This window comes from Phalacrocorax carbo, chromosome Z (genome assembly GCF_963921805.1).
Source record: "Phalacrocorax carbo chromosome Z, bPhaCar2.1, whole genome shotgun sequence".
NCBI lineage: Eukaryota > Metazoa > Chordata > Aves > Suliformes > Phalacrocoracidae > Phalacrocorax > Phalacrocorax carbo.
Window position 1 is genome coordinate 41,434,959 of NC_087548.1, and position 25,512 is coordinate 41,460,470.

The following is a 25,512-nucleotide window of genomic DNA, read 5'->3' on the forward strand; positions in this document are numbered from 1 at the left end:
GTGTAGGATCAAATTCCTCAACACTGAGAACTTTGTATGAAGTTTATATACCATTTATACCTCACAATAAAGCCTGCAGTAATCCTGAACTTGGAGAAGAATTTTATCATTAGGCCACATTACTTAGTTTCACATTTCTACTGACTGAAACCATGCTAACTGAAATTACTAAAAATGCGTTCATTCTTGTCAGCTACTCTGAGAATTATTGATCATACTTTAAAAAACTCTAACAAATATTATAAAGTCATATATGAACTTACTTCATTCATATAATATTTTGCATGTACATATTGTTTTAAGCCCATTTACAGGACCTAACAATTTACTTCCTAACATTTTTCAGTATTTAAGCCTTGTTCTCTGTTCTTTCCTATTAGCCTTATAACAGAAAAATGTCTCTACTGACTCATATCAAAAGCCTACTCAGGCAATGTCCTGTCTTCAAGTTTGTAAGTGGTGGCCAAGAGAAGAGTAAAAGTTGGGGCCAAAATATATAACACTTCCTCCACAAAACCCTCCCTGCATCTTAAAAGTTAGGACTTAGCTTAGAAGTTCATTAGCTGAATGCTACCTATGTGGTAGCCTTACTGAATCTCTCAAGTACTTGATCAGGTCTCTCCTTAAAGCCATGGAAACTTTTTGCATCCGCAACACATTTTAGTAAGGAGTTTAAGAGCTTTATCATCCATGATACATCATTTTTTTCTGAGCCTCGATCCACCAGCTTCCTTTCCATTTCTTGTATTCAGTAAATCTTCCCCTTGCCTTCTCCACATGCTCTTGACTTTGGGCTTACATGGCAAGGCTCTGGTAGCAGGCAGGCTGCAGGGGTGGTTTCTGAGATGCCAGAAGCTTCCCCCATGTCAGGCATAGTTTCACCGGCTCCAAGATGGACCCACTGCTGATCAAGGCTGAGCCCATGAGGAATGTTGGTAGTGCCTCTGTAATAAGGTATTTTAAAAAGAGCAAGAAAAGCTGTACAACAGCTGTGTGAGAAAGGAGTAAGAAAATATGAGAGAAGCAGCCCTCAGACACCAAGGTCAGTTAAGAAGGAGGGGGAGGAGGTGCTCCAAGCACCTCTGCTCTCTACTTCAGAGCAGAGATGCCCCTGCAGCCCCTGGTGAAGACCATGGTGAGGCAGGCTGTGCTCCTGCAGCCCATGCAGGACCATGGTGGAGCAGATATCCACCTGCAGCCCATGGAGGACCCCACACCAGAGCAGGTGGACGTGCCCTGAGGGAACCTCAGAGTCCATGCAGGAGCAGGCTCCTGGCAGGACCTATGGCCCCACGGGGGACCCATGCTGGAGCAGTCTTCTCCTGAAGGACTGCACCCTGTAGAAGGGACCCATGCTGAGGCATTTGTGAAGAACTGTGGCCCACGGAAAGGACCCATGTTGGAGAAGTTTGTGAAGGACTATCCTGTGGGAGGGACCCCAGGATGGAGCAGGGGAAGAGTGCAAGGAGGGACAAGCAACAGAGACAAAGTGTTATGATCTGACCACAACCCCCATTCTGCATGCTCCTGTGCTGCGCATGGGAAGGATGTAGAAGAGTTGGGAGTGAAGTTGAGCCTGGGAAGAAGGGAGGAGTTGGGGGGAAGGTGTTTGAAGATTTGTTCTTATTTCTCACTGTCCTTCTGTTAACTGGCAATAAATTAATTTCCCTGAGTCCATTTTGCCCATGATAGTAATGGGCAGGTGATAACCCTGTCCTTATGCTGACCCATGAACTTTTTTCCATCATATTTTCTCCTCTGTCCTGTTGAGGAGGTGGAGTGATAGAGCAGCTTGGTGGGCACCTGGAGGTCAGCCAAGGTCAACCCACCAGACACATTCACCTTCATCTGTACTTTTTCTAGGTTGAAGAGTCCTACCCAGGTCAGTTCAGTTCTCAGGTGGAAGATACTCCACAGCTTGATCATCCCTTTGACCCTTGTTGAAGCTTTCTCTGTTCTGTTTACATCTGAGATATACCTAAAGTACCAAAACTTAGATACATGGAGTGGCATAATTGTGTTATCTGTACGGCAATAAAAAGAGAGAGACAGTGCATGTGCTGTGTGTTTGTTCTCCACCTGCATGACTTCGTACTGATCTACAATTTACTTTACCTGTCTGTCATTTTACTGCCTACTCTCGTGATACCCTTTTGCAACTTTCAGTCAACCTCACACACTTGACTAACTCTGAGCAGAAAAATTTCTCTTGTAATTGCTCAGCTCCTTTTCCACCACACCTTTCGTTTTCTCTATATTTCCTGTTATTCAGCATCACTGTGATGTCACTGAACAAATCCATTTCTGTCCCACAGAGCTTTTATATGAAAGGGTCATGGAAAGCCTTTTCTTGTTCTTTCCCAACTGAAGGATGGTACAGGAGCAAAAATACCTGTTAGACATTCTTCTTAAAACCTTCACTGTAATTTTTCAGAAGTTTAACAATTAACTCCATTCTGGCTGAGCTACAAGACATGCTTCACTTCTCCACTATGAATTCACTGCTGGTAAGACAGTATTCCTAACAAACTTCCAGTAATTTACACTTAGTACCACTAGGTGTCGAAAATGTATAAGCACAAAGAGAAAAATGTTCCTCTGAACATTACATCTTCAGATATAACAAAGCAGGAAAACACTGTGAGTCCCCACCTCATCATTCTGTATCTCAGACCATAGCAGACCAGAGTATCTCTTTAATGAAAGTAAGTATCTCTTTAATGAAAGATCATGCAGCTGCAGGGCTCCAAGCATTAACAGTAATAACAAGAAAAATTCAGGTAACCTTGGAAAGTGTAATATGTTATCATGTATTACTCATCTATCATAGCCATTTTTCTGAAATATTTATCACTGTCATCAATTCTTACTCTATGACCTTCTTTCATATTTTGCATCATACATTGTGGACTTCCTTTCAAAGCTGTAGCTGTCCCTTATTCAAGTCCATGTTGTTCAACAGTCCTTCTCTAGGATACTGCTAGCACAGCTCTGCCCTCCAGGTAACACGACGCATAGTACTCATCAGAAGAGGAGAGAAGCAACTTTTTAATAAAGCAGTAAGCAATATTTAATAATTTTGTCTGTAAAATGAAAATTAATATAGCTGTTCTTTCAACAAATGTTCATGATTTCTTTAATTTTGGCATTTTTGTATGCGTCTGCTTGAGAAGATGGAACGTAGATATATGCTGGAATAAATGCAAAACATATTCCTGAAGGAATTTGTTTTAGTAAAATGCTGACATTACATTATATATCACAGTCCTTAGAAAGGCAGTCCTCGTATGCTAGCTTTAAGAAGTCAACATAAATACAATTCAAATACAAATCAGTTTACAAACAAAAAAAACCAAAACAAACCGAGACAAACCAAAACAAAAACAAACCCCACCACCAACTTTTTTAACTGCCAGTGGAAGCCTTATATTTGAGAGGAAAACACATTAATCCAGGTTGAATTGCTGGCCTAAATTTTTACATAACTCATAATAAATGGTCCTATCACATTATAGCAGTGCCCTCTACTAATGTCTGAGTTAAGGACAAACCATCGTGCAAATGTTAACTTCACTGTCAGGGATATGTAACAATGCTGTGAAACTACATTTTTTTTAAAAAAAGGAAAATCAGAGCACTATGTATCTAAGTTCAACTTTTAAACAAATATGCTTTTTTCCAAGTCCCATGAACACCAAAGGTAGATGGAGCCAGTTTGCAGAGATCATCATTCGTAACCCAAGCTAAAGTTCTGCCCTAATGTATCCAATTTATTTTTTTGAGAAATTTAAGGTTATTGTTTTAGTATTATCATATTTTATCTTATCTATATCAACCAGCAGCAAACAAAAATTGCCTATTCAAGTAATTTATAAAGTGGTATGAAATACATGGGTAGTAAACAGAACCATCCTGCCTTACCCCTTGACCACTCATAATCCTGAACACAAATTAATCTAAAAGGTTTTGCTCCCTACCCTGACCTTAACAGGCTTTAGAGTTTTTAGTAGAATATTTTGTACAATAAACATCTCTAAAAAAAAAAAATAATAATTTTTTAACCCACGTTGTGCCAGAATCCAGCTAACTGAAACAGAATAAATTAGAGAAACACAAAAAAAACCCAGTTTGATCTGCTGATGCACTGGGTCTAACTTCTTAACAATTCAAACGAGAGTCTTCCTCCTGGTACTGCATGACATAATATTGTATTTTGAGCTAAGAAATCCACTTGGTGAGGGAGCTTTACTCTTGTGGGCTTATATCTGGTATTTTAATTCTATTTTTTCAAACCCTATGCTCCCCCAGTACCCAACATCCCATAAGAAGAAATGCTGTGATTCCACTTACACAACCAAAGGTTAAATATGCCCGATTACCTTTCATGTTCCAGGACACAAGAACTATTTAAAGAACTACAACAACATCATATATTCAGGGGAGAAGTTTGATATGAAAAGGGCAGCTGTGACAGAGTAAGATGTTTCCTGATCATACAAGTTCTGAACTTCAAAGCAGAACAGGAAACCAATTAACAAAAAGTAGTCTCAGTATAGAAAATTATGCTGTGTATTATCCTAACTTTAAAACTAAGTGACAAAACAGTAACATTTTTGTTCTTTAAATGGAAAACGGAAAAATATAAAGCCTATTGCCCTGCTTCTGAAGGTTCCTTAGGGCAATGTAGTTGAAAACAATTTTCTGTATTTTGGACTAAAAACTTGCCAAAAAAACGTGGGGCTTGGGTTCAGTTTTGGGTTGCTTTTTTTTTTTTTTACTATCTCCCCATTGTAAGCCTCCATTTTACTGTTCATGGAAAATTTCCCAGTTGTCTAAGAAATTTTCAATACATTTCCTTTTTAAACATGAAGGGCATTTATCAATGATGAAATAACACCTCATCACAGAATCACAGAATGGTAGGGGTTGGAAGGGACCTCTGGAGATCATCTTGTCCAACCCCCCTGCTTGAGCAAGCACACCCAGAGCAGGGGGCACAGGAACGCATCTAAGTGGGCTTTCAATGTCTCCAGGGAAGGAGATTCCACAACCTCCCTGGGCAGCCTGTGCCACTGCTCTGGCACCCTCACAGGAAAGAAGTCTTTTCTCATCTTTAGATGGAACTTCCTGTGTTCCAACTTGTGCCCATTGCCCCTTGTCCTGTCACTGGGCACCACTGAAAAGAGTCTGGCCCCATCCTCCTGAGTCCCACTCTAGATATTTATAAGCATTGATGAGATCCCCCCTCAATCTATCTTGTCCAGGCTGAACAAACCCAGGTCTCTCAGCCTTTCCTCATAAGGGAGATCATCAATTCTAGGCTGCCCTGCTGGTGACCTCTTGGAGGCTGGCTGATCTTTCTACGTAGTTAGCCCAAAGGGACTTTTAAGTAGCTGAGTTTTCTCTGGTCCTTTCCCCCCTACCTCGAGGAAGAAGAGCCAGTACTTAGAAAGCTACCACTCACTCCTTTTGCCAACAGGACATGAATTTACACAAGCATTCAGATGACTTGATTTAAAAAAAAAAAAATCCAGTAGAGCTTCTGTGTGTGTCTCTCTCTCTTCTTTGTCAGGTTTATGCTACAGTACAGTGAAGTTCCGTGGTATATGGCTCAAACTCTAGTCCAGGTAGTTTTCCTCAGCACACACAGTTTTCAAAGTGAGACTGGGGTTTACCTTCCTTGTTGTATAAAAAAAGCTTGAAATCACAGCTCATTGCATTTGTGGGTAGTTCCTAAATCTTGTTCAAGTAGGTTTTGACATTGCAGATGTGTTTCTACTAGTGAAACAGAGTTTTCCAGAGAGGAGAAGACATGTTTGTGTTTGTATGATACACTTCTTATGGCTCTTAGTTTATTCTGAAACTCAACAGTTGACATTTTCCTTGCTACAGTTCATCTCCATTAAGGCATTCATAACTTTTTAAGATCAATACATTGCCATGTTTTTGTGATAAAGTCACCTACTAAGCATTAACAGGTTACTTCTCACAAGTATGTTTGGCACTGGTGACTGCAAGAAAGGGTAAAACTTCAAGAAAAGGGAAAATTGTCTCTAAATTGTTACAGTCACCAGCACTGAACGGGATGGCATAGAACTCATGCCTGTTGAGGTTTACCTGAAATAAGCTCTGTCTGCTAAACATGGATAGTTTGGATCTCAGAGATCTACGAGTTGGAAAGTAGTAGGAAATCTGATGCACTAGATGGCTGTGCTGCCATTCAGAGGGACCCCAACAGGCTGGACAATGAGGTCAACAGAAACCTCATGCAGTTCAACAAGGGGAAATTCAAAGTTCTGCACCTGGGAAGGAACAGCCTCAGGCATCAGTACATGCTGGGGGCTGACCATGTGGAAAGTAGCATGACAGAAAAGATCCTGGGGATCCTGGTGAACACTGAGTTAACATGAGCCAACAGCCTCCTGAGCTGCATTAAGGAAGACTGTGGCCAGCAGGTCAAGGGAAGTGACTCTTCCACTCTAATCAGCACTGGTGAGACACATATGGAATGCAGGGTCCAAGTCTGGGCTCCCTATTATAACAGAGGTACAGACGTACTGGAGTATGCAGTATACAGTACCGCAGCAGATCAGATACAGAATGGTATAACCAGATGCAACCAATTCCCAGCTACTCTTCACTGAATAATGTCACACAGTTATTCAGTGAAACTCTTTGGGCATGCAGGTATCAGAGCCAGGGCTTTTGCAGTGGGTCTGACACTAGCCACAGTTATTTGCTATCGCAGCTCCTTGACAATGATTCTGGTTTCTCTGAGGAGCCAGAACCGCATGCTGGTGCCTGTGCAGCCATCTGCAACCACTTACGACCACAATATCCCTCACCATTTCATAGACCATTTTAGATTTACTTCCCAACAGGTATTGCCATAATGGCAAGTTTGATCGCTAAATTAAAGTCTCAAATTATATAACACTTGTACACACCTAGTTAACATTTATCATCCTTCCTTCAGGCTTAAGTGTCCCTAATATTTACACCATTCTCTACAGCTACTAACACCAAACACACAGTTATCCAATGTGTTTTAAGTTCAGACTTAGGCTTTGAACCTACAACCATTGCCAAACCTCAAAGCAGCCAGGATCTTGTAGGGCATAACTAAGAAATAGAATAAGAGTTTAATGCTAAGAACCTAAGCAGGAACCAAAGCTACTGGTACTGAATCCTCCTTAACCTTAATTTTAATAGCTGAAAGCCCTCATGGAACATTTGTCTTTATTATGTGAATACTAAGATCAATACTGAGATAGAAGGTGTTGTGCAAACATACACCTTAGCCAAGAAATACAGCTATATTATGAAAGGTAACTGTTTTCCAGGGACACTCAGGAGGCTGAAGAACTCCTCAAAAGACAGTAAGTATAAGAAGAAACTATTAGAAATTTCTTAAGGGACTTTAAAAGGTGACTGTATCCAGTAACATGCAAATACAGTAATATAAATCCATTTGAAATACAATAATATACATCCATGTAAACTGGCAAAAAAACTTAACAGGATTTGGGGTCATGAGCTTAATCAAACCACTGTAACATGAAAACAAAACAGTTATTTTTCATATTTGAACTCACAGGGCAAAGCAATAGATGCCCCGCTCTCCTCCCCAGAAAAGAGTAAAAGAACTAATAGTAAGGATTATATTTTACACCCTGGCCCCCAGACAACATAAACATATGTCAACCTGTCAATATTTGCTTTCCTCTGGCTGTTGTATTAAACTGAGCACAGATGGATGGATCTCATCAAAGAGACAAACAGAATAAATCAGTGTTCCTGAAATGCAGAGTTTTAATCCTCCTAAGGAAATTACTATAACTGAGATCTAAAGGTTATGGTTTGCAGTGTTAACTATAACAAGTCTTTTCAATATACAATATTGAATATACAATTCAATATGTATAGCACTTAAGAAACAACTACAAAACCCCACTCCAGACCCAGAACTAACAGATAAAGAGCCAAGCAACAATTTAAGGGACAAGATAAATTTGGTAAAGATTAATTCTGCAGAAATTTGCCAGGGAGGTAGAAATTGTTTAATGGGTGGCCCATCAAAAAGGTAGTCAAGCAAAACTGTTCTGAGAAAAATTGTACTAAAGTCTAAGGCAGGGGTTTTCTGTAGCTTCTAAGTAACCTGAGTTACAGTTATTTCAGCTAATCAAAGCAGCCTTCATAGGAATTTCTGAGAATATTTCCACTGTTGCCAAAGGTCCTTTTGACACTTAAGAATGATTCTTGTATTAAATATTTGTAATACGTGAGCATGACAAAATATCTCCATACAACTCCCTGAAGTGCACATGTGAACACTGATAACTCTTAGATGAATTTTACAAAGAAAAAAAGTGATAAAATATGTACTTTATTCCAGCATACAGCCACACAACTACTCCTAGAAATGGTAAATTACTAGGTAAAGCAGACACTAGTTAGGGTTTGCACTCTAAGTTCAAAGCATACTCAACACAGTGGAAGCCATTCAGCTGCTTTAACAGATGCTAGATATGGACTTACACACATCATGCAGTTAGGATAAAATTTACTTACTCATCTCCTTGAGACTAGCCCTAAAGAAAACTGTCAAATGACCAAAACCACAGCCTGATTACAGCAAATGTTACTGGCAGAAAAGTACTGAGCTCCAAAAAGCCCAATAGGTCTTCCAGAAAATAATAATTAAAAAACCAGACTCACACAACAGCATACTTGGTCATACACATAGTATTTTCCCCGGAGGCAATAAGAGATATACAGTTTCCTAATCTGATTCAATGCAGCAAAATATTAAACCTCTAAGATTAGGCTACTACATGTTCTTTATGTTAGATGCTTATGGTATCAATATACAATCTCACTATCTCGTCTGTTTCATAGCTCATAAGTAAAAAACATCTGAATTAAGGTTTTAAACAGGCCAGTGAAATACTGTACCACCATTCCCTTGCCATTATCATCACACTTCTACAAATCCTCAATACACCAGAAATACTGTTTTGTATTTAATATGTGTACCTCTACCTCAGATACAAGCTCAAAAGTGTAAGATACATGATTTGCAATGAAAAGACTAAAGGTACTAAGCAGGTTCCTGTTTAGTCTGCATTTCACAGAGCACCAGCTCTTTCTCCACACAGCCAAATAAAACACTGGAGTAACACGCAATCACAAAAAGATCCCTTATTTATCATTCCCAGTGATTAAATTGGGATTTTCAAACATCTAGGTGTTAAAAACAATTAGCTGATGAGAACTGGAGGATTTAAAGTGTGAGGGATTAACAAATTGAACATTGTTGAAGACTGCATTGATAAAACCCAAGAAAAACCAAGACACAATAGTGCAAAATGAAACGACTTCAAATTTAAAACTAATTTTTTCTATTTTACAGAGATAAGTACATCTCATGAAAAGAAATTTCTGCTGCATTTTTAAAAGTACTAAATAGCATACTTTGCACCGAGTACAATAACAGACTATTTTGTCAAAATGAAAAACAACTTTGTAAGAAACTGCTGCCCTTTAAAAGCACACCCATTTAATGATTCATTTTATTTAAACAAATGCACCCTGAAGTAAGAAAAGCTCTCACATCACCTGAATCATATCTAAATTCCCATAATTTTCACTGGGCCTACTGGCACTATACAGAAGACGTATTCCTAAATTTGTTAGGACTGGCTGTAACTCGCCTACCTCGAGTTTCAGCATGTAACCCGTTTCAAAACAAGAACAGAGGTTTGAAATCTCTGTCTCCTGCGGTAACAGGATGGTAGGCAGCTCTACCCTAAATGAACTGCCCTCCTGAGATTTTATAGGGTCTCAATTCTTTTGCATGGGAAATAGGCCCAATTTAATCTTGGGAACAGTCAGTGCTCAGGTCAGCTTGTAATTCTAAGCAACACGTTCACTCCTTGTCTTCTTTGTTTTAGCAATAAGAACTGGACTTCCCAGGTGTCATTTTACAGCAACCTGCTGAATCAGCTGTGCTAAGGAGTTGACTGTACACATGCAGATGGGCAAGAACTCTCAGGTAAAGCACTGGGAAAGAATTTAAAAGGCTTGGTACTGCAAAAGTTACCAAAGCAAAAAAAAAAAATTAGTAACAAGTGAAAACTTACAGTGAAATAAACTTTGCTTTCATCTACACAGCTTTCATACTGTACTGTGACTGGCGGGGGGAACTGGTGTGGCAACTCCGCACTATGGGATTGGCATGAACTCCTCCCAAACACAGGTTTGCAAACTCCTTGTCCTGATGCCCATTATGCTAGTATTTAAGAATTTCAGCTGGAAATTAGGATCCCTATGTGTCTGTCAAGTAAGAGATACCAGCTCCTGCTTGGAGTATGCATAGCACGATGTCACAGAAGGTGCTACTTCAGAAAAAACACAGGCTGACACGTGGCTTTCCAATTGTAAAGTAACAATAAAACAAAGTTAAGTATAAAAGCTTCCTGCCTGGGAAATGAATGCCGAGTTTTTATACAAAACACATTTTCATTTCAAACACAAAGCTAGGAATTGTGAAACGGATATGTCCTAAGGGCTAAAATGAATCATTTGGCCTTTCCTACCAAAGAAAATGTATGAGGTTGGGAACTTATTTGCTTATTTAAAATACATATTATGATTACAGATAAGCACTTGGCACAATAACCTTGGAAATATTTGGGTCCAAAAAGTACTTACTTGTAAGGCTTTTTTTAAAAAAAAAAAAAAAAAAAAAAGGCTTATTTTGTGACACATACTTTTATTTGCTTAAAGTGTTTTGCTTTTCAGTTAGTGTTCCATGCAATTCCTAGCCAGTGGCTAACTACAGAGATTTCCAAGATACTCTGCATAAAGCTCTAATGCTTTTTCAGCAGAAGATGGACACAAGTACAAGCTCTAGGAAAAGTAATCACATTTAAAAGAAATTAACTACAGGAGACCTGGGACTAGCAGTGGAACCATGAAACATTACAAGTATGTAATACATCTAGAAACCCATTCCTCCTTTTTATTTAAATGTTATTTTACAGTAACTTCTTCCTCCATGGAATACCTTCAGTCTGAAGATAGCAAACGAGGTATCTCCAGTAAGCTATTTCAGCTCTAGCTCAACCTTGAGAGAGGAAAAGGTGTCATTATTAAAGTAATACTTTCATAGTAGAAATGGTTATTTCAGTATTGAGAAGCATTATTACTGAGGAACCCAAAAGAAGTACAATGATGAAATACCTCAATGTATTCCTGAACTTTAATGAAGTTTTATTAACTCATATTTAGTATTCATTACAAGCACACTCAATTTTCTCTTAGAAAGTTGTCATACTGTTCCAAGAAATAATTCTGTAAGCTAAACCCACTTCCTAACCTAATCACATTCAAATTCCATAATGATGAGAGAAGATCACAGAGACTGATAGAATGGTGTGGGTTGGAAGGGTCCTTAAAGATCACCTAGTTCCAACCCCCCTGCCATGGACAGGGACACCTTCCACTAGACCAGGTTGCTCAAAGCCCCATCCAGCCCAGCCTTGAACACTGCCAGGGAGGGGACATCTACCATTTCTGTGGGCAACCTGTTCCCGTGCCTCACAGTGAAGGATTTCTTCCTTGTGTCTAACCTAGATCTACCCTCTTTCAGTTGAAAGTCATTGCCCCTTGTCCTATCACTACAGGCCCTTTCAAAAAGTCCCTCTCCAGCCTTCTTGTAGGCCCCTTTCAGGTACTGGAAGGCTGCTACAAGGTCTCCTCAGAGCCTTCTCCTCTCCAGGCTGAACAACTCACAACTAGCTCAGCTTGTCTTCATACGAGAGGTGTTCCAGCCCTCTCATCATCCTCCTGGCCTTCCTCTGGACTCGCTCCAACAGGTCCATGTCCTTCTTATGCTGACCACCCCAGAGCTGGACGCACTGCTCCAGGTGGGGCCTCACCAGCACAGAGCAGAGGGGCAGAATCGCCTTCCTCGACCTGCTGGCCACGTTTCTTTTCATGCAGCCCAGGATACAGTTGGCTTTCAGGCTGCAACTGCACGTTGCCAGGTCATGTTGAGCTTCTCATCAACCAACACACCCAAGTCCTTCTCCTCAGGGTTGCTCTCAAACCATTCTCTGCCCAGCCCGTATTTGTGCTCGGGATTGACCTGATCCAGGTGCAGGACCTTGCACGTGGCCTTGTTGACCTTCATGAGATTTGCATGGGCCTGCCTCTCAGCCTATCAACCTCCCTCTGGAAGGCGTCCCTTCCCTCCAGTGTGCTGAACACACCACATGGCTCAGTGCCGTCGGCAAAACTCCTGAGGGGACACTTGATCCCACTGCCTGTGTCAAAGACGTTAAACAGTGCTGGTCCCAATATCAACCCCTGAGGAACACCACTTGTCACTGGCCTCCACTTGGACACTGAGCCGTTGACCGCAACTCCCTGAGTGCCACCATCCAGCCAATTCCTTACACACTGAGCGGTCCACCTGTCAAATCCATGTGTCTCTGATTTAGAGACAAAGATGTCATGCAGGACAGTGTCAAATGCTTTGCACAAGACCTGGTAGATGTCATCAGTTACTCTTCCCCTATCCACCAACACTGTGTAACCACATTGTAGAAGGTCACCAAATTTGTCAGACATGATTTTCCCTTAGTGAAGCCATGCTGGCTGTCACCAGTAAAGTCCTCATTTTCCAACTACCTCAGCACAGTCTGGAGGAGGATCTGCTGCATGATCTTGCTGGGCACAGAGGTGAGACCGACTGGTGCCTGGTCTTTCTTTTTTCCCTTTTTAAAAATGGGGGTTATATTTTCCCTTTTCCAGTCATTGGGAACTTCACCAGACTGCCATGACTTCTCAAATATGATGGATAGTTGCTTAGCAACTAAATTTGCCAGTTATCTCAGGACCCACAGATGCGTCTCATCAGGTCCTGTGGACTTGTGCACCTTGAGGCTCCTTAGATGGTCTCAAACCACAAGATAATCAAGATAATTATAAAGAACAGCGGTGCCACTGTTCACAAAGGTTTTTGCAAAGATCTGCTTACCTGCGCTACTGTTGTAGAAAATATCCTATAATCCAAATCATATGGAAAGGATCATTTTCAAGGGAGAATCCTGCATTACCTGCTGAGAGCTCTGCCTGCAGAAAGAGCATCAGTGGTTGAAAGCCTGAAGGTAAGTGAATATGCAATATGATAGACAGCATCATCTGCCGCATTATCATTCACACAATTTTTGCCTCTAGTGAAATGAAAAATCCAGAATATACTGATTCTTACCAAAGCTGCAGAACCACTTTCCTATTACTTTTTTTTTTTTCACAACTACAGGCTTGGGCTGATAAAATTGCAGGTTAAATAGAAGCAGTCTAAATATATTTGAAAGAAATGAATTAGTTTAATTTAAAGTACATATACAGTCACGACTGCTACTGGCAAAAGAAACTATATTCAGACAGCAAAGCCTACTCTCCCCAGCCACCAAGAAAAAAACCACAGCAATTCATGTTCAGGCACAGGTTATTTTGCTATTTACAGTTCAGAACAATATCTAGAGAAAGTTAATCATCCCTGTGTTATTTCATATGATGAGTCTGTTTGAAGGGTATGACTATTAGAAGAATACTGTGTACAAAATAGCGACTATTCAATGAATTGGAAAAGGACACCTTTTTAAAAGGACATTTGAGAAAAGCAAAATCACAGCTAACGAAGTTGGCCTTTACGTTCTGATTTTTGTATAAGAGCATGTATACTTAATTTGTACTACTTGAGTTAAAGAGGCCTCAAATTTAATTTTCCTAAAACAAAACTTAAAAGAAACAAGATACTAAACACATCATATCTTGTTCCTTTTTCCTTCTTTTTTGGACAAAACACCCTAACTTTAACTTATCTGAAACACTGAAAAATTGCTGTGCTAGGCACAGACTGGAAAATACTACATAATTATCTTTTACCGTTTAACACTTTTTCACATGGCTTTTGATAATACTTGCTTTAAGTGTATATGTTTTAAGTGGAAAGTGCTCCCTCTCTGTGCTCTGTTTTCAACCCATGTATCAGTGAAAAATTTGCAAATAAAAGTGATGAAAAAATACTTTTGAAGTTTCCTAGGCTGCAATTATCACTCTGGGTTAACCATGTAACAGTGGAAACTGGAATGTCCAAGAAATTGTAATATCATTCTATGATCTGATGTAAATAAAATCCTATTTTACAGCTTTTTGGTAACAGGCTGACATCTGTTGGCACATTCATTTTCCAACTGTATCTTAGGGTACCTTTAGCACTGACATTGCAAAATGCTTTCCACTGGTGGAAACTGGTGGAAGATCTCATAAGACACAATATTTCACATAAATAAAATTTCAGATAAATAAAAGCATATTACTGTCCCTATTTAAGAAAGAAACAAAGTGATCCAGTCAACAGTCCAACAGTCAAACATTAAGCAATATATCTGAGAAGTGGAAAAGGGCAAAGGTAGAAAAATCACACTCCGCTAGGCATACGCACCTGAATTTACACAGAATTTTATACATGCAATGGATGTGAAGCAAAGCATAGTAACTACAGAAAAGCATTAAGATACAAGACAGCTCAAAGGCTACACAAAGTTTAAAATACATAACCAAAAAAAAGTTTGCGAGCTCCTGCTAAGTTTCAACAATTAAATATGATGGAGAATGGAAGTTTCAGCGATAAAAGTTATCAATATGACCTAACTTTTCTTTTTTTTGGGGGGGGGTCATCTGCTAAGCAAAGAAATTAAAATCTTTCTTCAGAGTCCTTTAAATCACAGGCTAGATTAATTTACTGACTGAAAATGACAGAAAATAGTAAAGTACTTGGATTTGTAGTTACCTGTTATTTACCAGTAATTTCTTTCCTCAGATTTCCAATGCACTTCACTGTAATCAGATTTTAATTTTAGAATGAGACTTTATTTACTGGAATCAAACTTTAACTTTGTTTTTAGCATATCGAAAGTGGCAACCTGCACAACATTACATACTGACAGCTATGGTGCCTGACCCAAAACATTTTAAAAAACTTTTCCAGAATTTTCTCCTTCAATGATATCAACCCAAAAGCTTACTTTGCAAAGGCAGCTAAATGCAACAGTTTTTAAACGACGTTCAAAGAAGTTAAGTTTTTAAAAAAAAAAAGAAAGAAAAAGAGCAATATCTAAATACATTAAAACAAACTGAAGCCAGAGATAAGTAACATAGTCAAGGTAAATGTCCAACATGCTGGATAATACAACATATATTCTGCATGCAAAGAAAGCTGTATCTACACCTTTTGGAAACAAATTCCAAATGAGTTCTGATCCCTTTTTGACATTTGCAAATGAAGCTGCATGCTTAGACCCTATCCAAACTAAAGAGATTAAATTAAGTGCCATACCTTTACAACATTAGGGAACGGCAAAATCAATCTCAAGGGTTTGAAGGTGCTTTTTAAACAAACACAGTTCTTGAGGCAACAATTTGTATACTACTACTCATAAAAAATTATCTAAATTGCTTTCTTCAGTGGAGGAAATCATTAGAGCTGGAACTGATTTAGAGAAAGTAAAAAGTAAAACATAATAACTAAAGCTGGTATTTAATATTTCACTGCATAACCTACAGCTAAACTATTTCCCGGGACAATATTTTAGTTTTTATGGTTTATTCTTTCCAACAGGAGCACTCTTTCAGAAGCACTTATTTGCTCAAACTGACCATCTGCTTTTACAGTTCAAAAAGGAACATAATTAATAGTGACTTTATACAATGCCTACACTCAAGTGGAAGCCAAGCAGTAAGCTGTCATGGATCAGCACTTGCTAGACAAAAAAAATCAACATCTATTACTTGGAGAGGTTTTCTGTTTATGTGGTGGGAAAAAAAGGTGACTTCATGGCACATGACAGACTCTGCTAAGTATTTTTTTGGCAAAGTGTGTTTAATAGTAGCTATGAATCAATAAAGATGTGGTACAGCCATCCTTAAACCACGAAAAGAGGTAAAGCAGTAGCGTACAGCAGTCCATGCCTTCTTTGGGTGCTTTCATTCATACTAAGTTATTCTGGAGGTAAAAGGGAAGCCAGCCAGTCAGATAATATTTACGAATATTACACAGATCATTTAGAAACAGCAGATCATAATTTCATCTGATCTATTTAAACTATATGATAAAAATTTGATTGTGATATTACAGGGCAATTTATTAATATATTTGAACAGTCAAACAGGTCATTCACTTGGAAAGGGTTAGTATTGAAGCCATAGCAAAGACTGTATGAATGACAGCAAGTTAGACAAAATGAATGTATGCACCACTGGTTTTGCTTTGTGCAAGCAAAACAATGTATTGCTTGCTATAGTTCACCAAGGGACTGCTGCTCAGAGAGAATTCAGAGTCAGGCTTTGGTTTTAAGTTGTAGTTCTTCAGTACTTCAGAACCAAAGCTTCCAATGTATAAGCTCCCACGTTCATTTACATTTGCTCCATGCCCAGTACTTCATACATGCTGCTCCTGCACAATGGGGCAGCTGCGGAATCTTGAGTGCTTATTTTAAGCTAGTCCTTGTATTTTTGTTTCAAAGCAGAAAGATATATTACTCAATTTATTACCTTCCATTAATATTAGGCAAACCAAGTAACTTATAAAAAGAAAAACTAAGCAAATAAGATAAAAGAAAGTAATCTGAAGGCAACCCTAACAAGAATCACTTAGTAGTTAAGAGAAGATTTAATAGGATTATCATAAAAATATAATTGTTCATTTCTTCATTCTTTCTCTTTCAGAAGGGTAAAAATGATTACATTATAATACTCATTAACCTCCCTTTTAAGTAAAACAATCATTTCAGAAAATTCTAATTTTGCCTTGCCTATTATGCTATTATTTCCTTTGGAAACAAGGCCAGATGGAATGAAATTTTAAAAATATTCAATTATCTTCCTTTATGATAGCCATCACAGAAAAAAACAATTGCATTTTCTCCCTTATTCTGTTCTGTTGCTTTCTTCACGGAACATGAAAAACGAACATTAGCTATCCTGGAAAACGACAGCACATCAAAAAGCCAAAATGGTCAACCGTAAGATGTCATTTTACAGATGAACTGCAGAGATGCTGCTTCATTCCTTTCAGTGGATTACTTCTCTGGGACCTTACAGGTAGCAAAACATTCTCAACCGATTGTGTCCTTATTTCTTCACTACTAATCCCTCCCCTCCCAAAGTAATGCTTCATGGGTTTTGTATACCAGGTAACATAAAGCCAAAGGCAACAAAGCTGTGTGATCCTTTTCCTCCACAAAACATTGTGCTTGTTTTAATCTTATAACAACAGCTACTAGTTGTCTAGTAACTGCTATCCCTTTAATCATTAAAAAAAAATAATTCTTTGATGTTTTGATAACGACGGCATCAGCCAGAAACACGACAGTAAAATACTCCCAAACTGAAGCACAGGGCATACTGGAGTCGGAAAATAACTGGCATTTTCAAATAACACTCAGTGAAGACAAAACAAAAAAATGCTTTTGGCACAAAGCACTGGCATTTAATGATCATTTTGCTAAACTTCCAAACAAAGGAAAGTTATCTTAAGACAATCCTTACAAGGTGTAAAATTGCATAATGATAATGTCAAGAGAAAGATTGAAACTGTTCTATTAAAAGAGCAGAAAGGCTATTCTAACTAAAAGGTACATGGGGAGAATTCATGAACTATCATTTGATAGCTTCAGCGTACCTTTCTCAGAAATAAAATCTAGTCTAACTGAAATACTGTCTTGACACACATACTGATGAGTAAAGATCTGAGCAAAAGTTTGAGTTCATTCTGTAAATTATGGTCGGTTTTGCCACCCAGCATGTTCACCCCGGGACCAGCCTACCTTCAGCCACACAAAATGAGATTCTCAAACTTAAAGCACATTGAATTTTTCTAATTTAAAAAGGATGCTACCTTGATCCAGCTATCTGTAATGTGATTCAGAAATAATTAAGAATGAAGATATATTTGTACACTGACAGAGCTGTTCTTACGTATGCTTACATTATCTCTGGACTTCATGATGCCAGTCAGCCATGCACAATCCAAACAGTTTATAAATACTTGTGGCTACTGACATGGATTTGTACCAAGTATTTGCTCAGATTAGCTTCTAAAGAAACGGATTATCTCATTACTCTTAGAAATTGTAGCATACAATCAGACTCTCAAGGCATAACCAGTTCATTGCATCAGTCTTCTCCAGAGTAAATTTTGGGAATCCTGTGTTGGCAAGCTACTAACACAAAATGAACAACAATTAACCACATTCATATCAAAATATTATTCTTCTAACCAAGACAGGCTCCCCTACTTGCACCTATTCAAGTTAGAGTAGTTTTACACTATTTCTTCTTGGTATTAATTTTCAAACAGATAGGAAACAAAAAGAACAAATTTACCAGGTAGATAGGCAGAGGGATTCCTCAGGTTTTTATAAAATGTGTTCACAGAAGCCAACATAGATACAGTCGATACATCTGACAAAGGCAGGTAGAGAGCTTGGAGGAGGAAGGCTGCAGAAAAGTAAGCCCTCATGATTAGGGTATAAGCACTCCTCTAGCACACATACCCGGGGAAGATAAACCAAGAGCCATTATTGCCAGTTAAAAGCGAGGAGGTGAGGCACAGCAGCAGTTTACCTTATCTCTGTATTTGCAATGAATTATGGCATTGCACAGCCTAAGATGTCTTGACTGTGCCCCACAACACCCACATGTGTACAGACACAGCCACGCTCACTGATAAACTCAGCTCTGTCGCAGACTTTAAGGTTTTCACCAGCCTTTTATTCACTACCAACAGATCTGATTACTGACAGTAATAAAAACAATGCATAAAAACCACATTCAGTATGGAAGAGTAAAACATTTCTGCTAATTACAACCCAGTGAGAGCTACAGCAGAAAATTGATAAACCAATACGCAAAGCTATCAGCGTGCTGAGAAAAAATCCTATTCACTCTAGATGCTCAGTCTTGCCTCTTCGAGCTTATATTAAATCCAAAGATATTTACTCCAGATTAGTTTATACAGTTTTCTGGTTTAGATTAATACAGACAGATCTACTGAGGACTTCGGTAAGATGGACTCTACTGTCACTAGACTGATATGGATATATTTCCTTCCTCACATCTTTCCGACTTGTGCAAATTCAGATTGGTTTCATAATAGACAGGTTTCTTATTCCTATGCCACTACTCAAAAACAGTAAGTTGTATTTTACCACATCCATGACTGTCAGCCTGCTCAGTGCCATGAAAAAAATTAACCATTTGACACATCTAGAACTTTCCTATTCTCAGAGAGATTAATTTATGTTTCCTGTAGAAATGTAACGACTTCTTTTAAAGAAACTTAAAGAAGAAGGACTTCTTTTAAGGTCCAAAGAGATGTCTTGTTACAGCAATGAATGCCACGAAGTGCTTCATCTGCCTGTATGGAAGCTCCTCATTCAATGCAGTGCTTCTGTCCACACACCCAACTATAACTGAAAATGTAAAATTGAACTGCTTCATACCAGATTGTTGCTGAGTATATTTAGAAACTCAGCTCTTTTCTGGCATAACTGGGAAGACAGATCCCACAGAAGTACTCATCACATGTTTCAGACTATTGTCCAATCTGCAGAATCACATGAGCATCCACAAGACTTCCTGCTGCTATTAGAAGCCAGTCAAAATCTGCACACTCATGCTCACCCTCTCTCTAAACATAGGACACTTCTTTGAGAAATGAAGAAAGGAGTGCTGCTCAATTCCTCTGCTACCTTAGAAACTCCAAAGTGAATGATGGTGTTCATGATTCAGTCTTACAGCTTCATGATTTCTTCTGTCAACCTGATGTTTTAAATGGGAAAATTGTTAAGTGACTACATTGTCCCATGCATGACAGCAAAGCTTTTAGTAAAGCCCAATTTTATTTTCTGTTCTTTCTCCTTGCTGAAGCTTGGCCTAAAATTAGAAAGGAAAAAAAAAAAAAAGGTGGTTCATAGACGACCCACATGTGATATGATCAATGTAAACTCTTTCAGGTGCTTAAAAGAAAATGAAGTCCCACGACAGCATGTCTATCAAAACTCAATCTTATTCTACTGAAATCTGACAAATTCTTGTCTGGTTGGAGATTTTCATACTTCCAAGCAGGAGTCAATGTACTGCCAGCCTACTGGCTTTAAACCATTTCTTAAAACCTGATGATGACCTCGCAAAACGCTTCTCTATCCATCATATAAGCCCTAGAAAGAGCAGCTGGTCTACCTGAACGTAGCTTATCACTGAGAACTGATTCTGCCTGTCAAACATGACCCTCTCCACACCCAGATAATGCAAGCTGGAAGAAAATCTACTTGAGACAGCCTCACTGGGCCTTCAGTAGGAGCACCTGAGTTAACCCCAACAGTCCAGAGCCTGATGCTTATGTGTGTTCATAAGCAGCATTATCTTCCCCATGCTTAGAGGTTTTATAATTGTGAATAAAACTTCAGTGTAACTTAAGTATTTATTTCTAAATTATTATGTCCCCTAATAAGCGGCCAGGAAAAGAATACAACATTTGTCCTCTTAGACATTAAATTTATTTCATTTCGTTTTTTTAAAAAATGCTGTCTTCTACCAGCAACAAATCTGTTTTAATAAGAAGTTTTAATGGGGTCTTTATTTAAGAACCCATAATGCCTGCAATGGGGCCCATTCTGCAAAAGATCTCAGTACTATGGAAGAACCTGATCTCTATCCAAAGTCTGCAACGACTGTCAAGAGGGAAACCCTGATGCATTTGACTGGGAGGGGGGAACAGAAGAGCAAAACAAAAGAAAAGAGAAATAAAGAAAAGAAAACCAAGTAGGGAACAGACATTCAGGGGTAACAATGAAAATCAGTGTTCAAAAAAAAAAAAAAAGCAGCCATTTCCCAGTATGTTTCTCAAGAAGGCTCAAAGTTTCAAAATATATTATATCCCACTTTATAAGCACACCACTGCCATGCATGTGCATGGGTATGGTGAAAAAAAATCACTTATTTGCTTCAACTTGGAAAACAGGTGGCTGAAGAGGAATATAACAGGTCTATAAAACTGGTAGAGGCATGGGTGTGAGCCAATAGGCACTGACAGTCTGTTGTCTATTTCGAAACAAGTATTAAGAGGTTTTAAATAAGAGGAATAGGCCAACCGAAAACAAAAGGATGTGGGTTTTGACACCGAACACAGGTAAGCTGACCATCTCCTGCCACAAAATGCTGTGGATGGCATACGGATACTAGGGAAATGCATGGAAGAGGAATCCACTGAGGCTTGCTGAAAGCTCAGAACCCCCATGTAGCTTGGGAAGCTCCTGAGACAGAAGCAGTTGGAATCTGCTCCAGGAGAGTACAGGCTAGGGAAAGGAGAGAAGTCATGTTTATGCCCCTTTTGCATCACTCCTTGAAGATCTGTTTTTTGACAACAAAACATTGCTGGATAAATAGCAATCCAGATCAACCACTTTTTTTTCCTATCATGTGAAAGACTAAAGGAACTGCTAAATTTGCCAGACAAAAAGATACATTTTTACTTTTCATTGAACAGAACGATGTGCTTCAAATTACACCTTCTGAAGCATATTTGCAATATCTGGACATACATGGTTACATCCATATTCAATAAAATATCTTAATTACTACTACAAACAAGTCACCCTTCTTACAGTATAACATATACTGTCAATGGCCCTCCTAGGTCAGAGCAGTTTTGTTTACTGCAACAGCTAGTTTCAAAAAAGGCTTGGTATTCCCCCAAGACCCATGAGGACTTCCACAGATGCCTGCTTTTGAAAGATACTTTGAAAGTACTCTTTGAAAGTGTACTGCTTCTTCGATAGGTTTGCAGCCTTTTTGTATGAGTGATTAATATTATTGTTTTCCTAGATAACTCAAGGGTTGGAGAAATCCAGACTCCAGAACCAAGCATCTCAGGGCTGGTCATCCATGGGCTCTCCCCACCATGACTCAACGATGTTGACCAAGCTGTCCACAGGAATTCACCCAAGAGTTACCCAAGCACACCACCCTCAGTTAAAAATTTAATCTCCTCTCTGACATGCAGGTATACAAACTCAATTTCTAGATGCAGCAGCTCTTCACAATTTGCCTGCTAGGCTCTATCTTCCCATTTACCTTCCTGTATCCTTCACTAACGTCACACTAAGAACCTGCTATGTCTGGTTCAAAAACCTATAAAATCATGCTTGATCCCAAACCATAAGAATTATTTGTATATTCTACTTTACGTTCAAAAGGCCAACCTGTCCAGCAATTCTTTCAATTGTTGTTCACAACTGCATATAGCTGGAGATTGTGTGTTTTACAGTTATTTCAATAAGAAAAAATACAGAGTGATAAGGTCCATTTTTTGGTTTGTGGGTTTTTTTTTGTTAGTCCTATGCTTTTCAAAACAAGCTGAACTGTTCTCATGCTTGCTTGTTTTCCTGGTAAAGCCAGTTAATGAATATAGAAAAACACACACAGTATTTTCAGTTAAAGCAAAGCAACATTGCAGAGTATGGGATATCTCAAAAGCAAACACAGGAGGAAGCGTGAAAACAGCAACACTGTAACATTTAAATTGCTTAAAGGTAGAGCATTATACTGAGGAAAAGTAAATTGGAATAAAAGTTCCCTTCCAATCTTCCAGGATGTCAGCAGCACAAATAAAACACTGCACTACAGAAGTTTTTAACAGTCAACTCTCATTTCTCATAAATAATCACTGCAAAGTCCAAAATCCAATAGACATCAGTTCCAACTGTTGCATCAGTCAACCACAGATTTCTACACAGCTAACAGGCAAAGGCAATAACAAACCAGACATATGGCACTGAGGATGAGTCAATATTTTGGGTTTTCATTTTTTAAATCAGTTTTATGTTAAAATAATTTTGTAATTCAACACTGAGAGCAGCCTGTTTAAACTTAGTTTCTGATGTACAGTTTTATTCAGTCTTCCTAAAAACTTACTGTTTGAGGCCTGTTTGGTTATTTGGTGAGGTACATGATGCAAGCTGCTGTATCTTGACCTGTCTGCAGCAGAGGTGAAGGCAGAGTCTCTAGCAAGGGAGCATGAGCACTAGTACTCAGTAGTGCTAGCTCACTGACCCACAGCACCACAGACACTGACTTCTCCTCCGGCAGCTGTTCCCACAGTGAGAGCTTGGATGCCTGAGAGCTTCTGTTTGGGCACAAACAGCTGTCACAGAAAAAGACTGAGGCTGCCTCTCCTTAGTACAAGATTTTGTACGAGATGGTTTCAAGTTTCTTGTTTTCTTTCAGCCACTGCTGTGGCCTTAGTTTCCCTCCCAGCCACTATCAGAGCAGCAGGAACAATACCGTAGGTGTGTTTGGTGTCTGTGTGGAGCAGCAACAGCCAGACAGGCTTAAAGCTGCCAACTTCATCTGCAGCAGCGCTCCCACGGACACCGCCAAGCTGAACTACCACCGGTGAAACGGCACTCACTGAGGAAGCCAAGTGGTGGAAGAAGGCAACGATGCCCCAGGATGGACGCTCCGCGGCGAGGCGCGGGCGGGGCCCGGCAGGCAGGCACGGCCTCTCCCCCTCCTCACGGCGAGGCCTTCGACAGGGCACGGGGAGGCCGGTGCCCAGGACCACCGTGCTCTCCCGGACACGCGTCTGAGTTCGGCGTGTAAATACCGTTCCCTGAGCTTACAGGTGTCTTTCACTCACCGCGCCTTAACACAGCATCACCGTAGGTAGCACAGCGGCCTCCGCACAGTCCCTGGGCACGTCTGGGGTGGCTTCGGTTTCTCTCGAAAGAAACACCCCCGCTCCCCCGGCAGCGACCCTGCGAGCACAGGGCAGTGAAAACCTGCCACCCAGCCCTCCCGCACGCAGGGGGCGTCGGTGAAGCTTTAAACCTCTGCCTGCACCGCCGGGAGACCTTCAAACCAGTGGGTCCCGCCGGGCCGAGGCGCCTCCCCGGGCCGAGGCGGGCGGCGGCAGCCCGCACTCACCCAGCAGCAGCAGCTTCAGCTCCCGGCGGGCGTCCCGCTTGTCCCGGCGAAGCTGCCGCTCGATCTCCGCGCTAATGCGCTGCGACTCCTTCTCCTCGGCGCAGAGGCGGCAGCCGGCCATGGCCACCGGCGCCCCCAGCTGCTGCCGCCGCCGGAGGGGAGGGGAGGAAAGCCGGCCCCGGCCCCGGCCCCGGCCGCGGCAAGGGGCTGCTGCCGCTGCCGGAGGGGCCGCGGGGCCGGGGCGGGCAGGTGCCGCCGCCTCCCGCCGGTGAGCGACTGCTCGGCGGGGCGGGAATGTTGGTCCTCCCGCGGCGCCGGGAGCCCGGGGGGGGCGGAGAGGGACACCTTGCGGGCTGCGACGTGCCGGGGGCCCCGGGGAGGGCGGGAAGCGAAGGGAGCCGGGTACGTAAAACAAAACCCCTCATACACACAGAGGAGCCCCTAAAATAACTTTAAAAAAAATCCCAACCAAAATCGTGCGCACCCATTGGCGAAAGATAGAAGGCCGGAGGAGAAGTGGAGGTTGGCTGCCATCGCGGAGCTCCGGCTCGCCTGGGTGCGCGGTGCGGCTGCCCGGGGGAGGGGGCTTCCTGCAATCGCTCCGGTCGCGTCTCCCCGGAGGCCGCCGGAGGGCAGAGGGGCGACCTGAGAGGTTATTACTGTATAATCCTGCATCTGGGGCTTTCCCGCCTGACACCTCTGACTCTGAACAAGGGTGGAAGCTGTGACAGGGAGGGGGACGTGCCTGCCTTTGGTATCGGCTTGTTTTCGTTTCGCAGGTTTGGTTTGGTTTTTTGTTTTAATTAGCTGTGCTTCACTCCTTGCTTACATAGTTGAACCTAGCATTTAACTTACTGACTTGTATTTTGTAAGGAATACAGTCTTGGGAAGTCGTCCACGTCTAAGTCGCCTGCAGTAGTAAAACTAGTATCCTTTGGAGCAGCTCTAGAGCATTAACACCAGGTTGTCTCAGGTGCGCTGTGGGTGTCCTGGGAGCCCACCCTGCCTCGTGGTAAGGCAACAGTTGCTTTGCTTCTATCTGCTACAGGCAGTTCTAGGTCTGTGGTAATACAGGTACGTAGCAATTGGCACCATTACTACAAAAGACTTGTTTACTGTTCCTTAGTATAGAAAACACTGACCTCGTGCAGAACAACTGTCACTGTCTCCTTTGAGGACACGGAACTGCAAGCAAGCTGCTTGACTACTGTGGCACCAAAGAGGAAGAGCTATGTATTCACTCGTGCTAAAATTGCAGTTGTAACTCTATGCTGAGGGGGGTCAAGGTGGGAACTCCTTAAGGCTACATATCCCATGGCTTCAGGATTGTTTTCAGTTCAGCCCCTTTTGTTGTCTGTGCAGAATCATCTCTGTAGTGATCTTGGGACCCACCTGCTAATGTAACACTACATTATACTCCATGTCCCACAGTCTGAGACTCACTTACTAGTT

At 40.7% G+C, this 25,512-nt stretch overlaps 1 protein-coding gene across 1 annotated transcript in view; it reads right to left on the reverse strand.

Annotated features, from left to right (window-relative positions):
* LOC135310569 (guanine nucleotide-binding protein subunit alpha-14-like) overlaps positions 1-24,506 on the reverse strand; it is a 71,626-nt gene extending 47,120 nt beyond the window's left edge. The window contains 1 exon segment of the mRNA XM_064438678.1: positions 24,061-24,506. Within this exon segment, the coding sequence (XP_064294748.1) occupies positions 24,061-24,181 (121 nt within the window). The 5' untranslated portion in view covers positions 24,182-24,506.
* Positions 24,507-25,512: the final 1,006 nt, after the last annotated feature.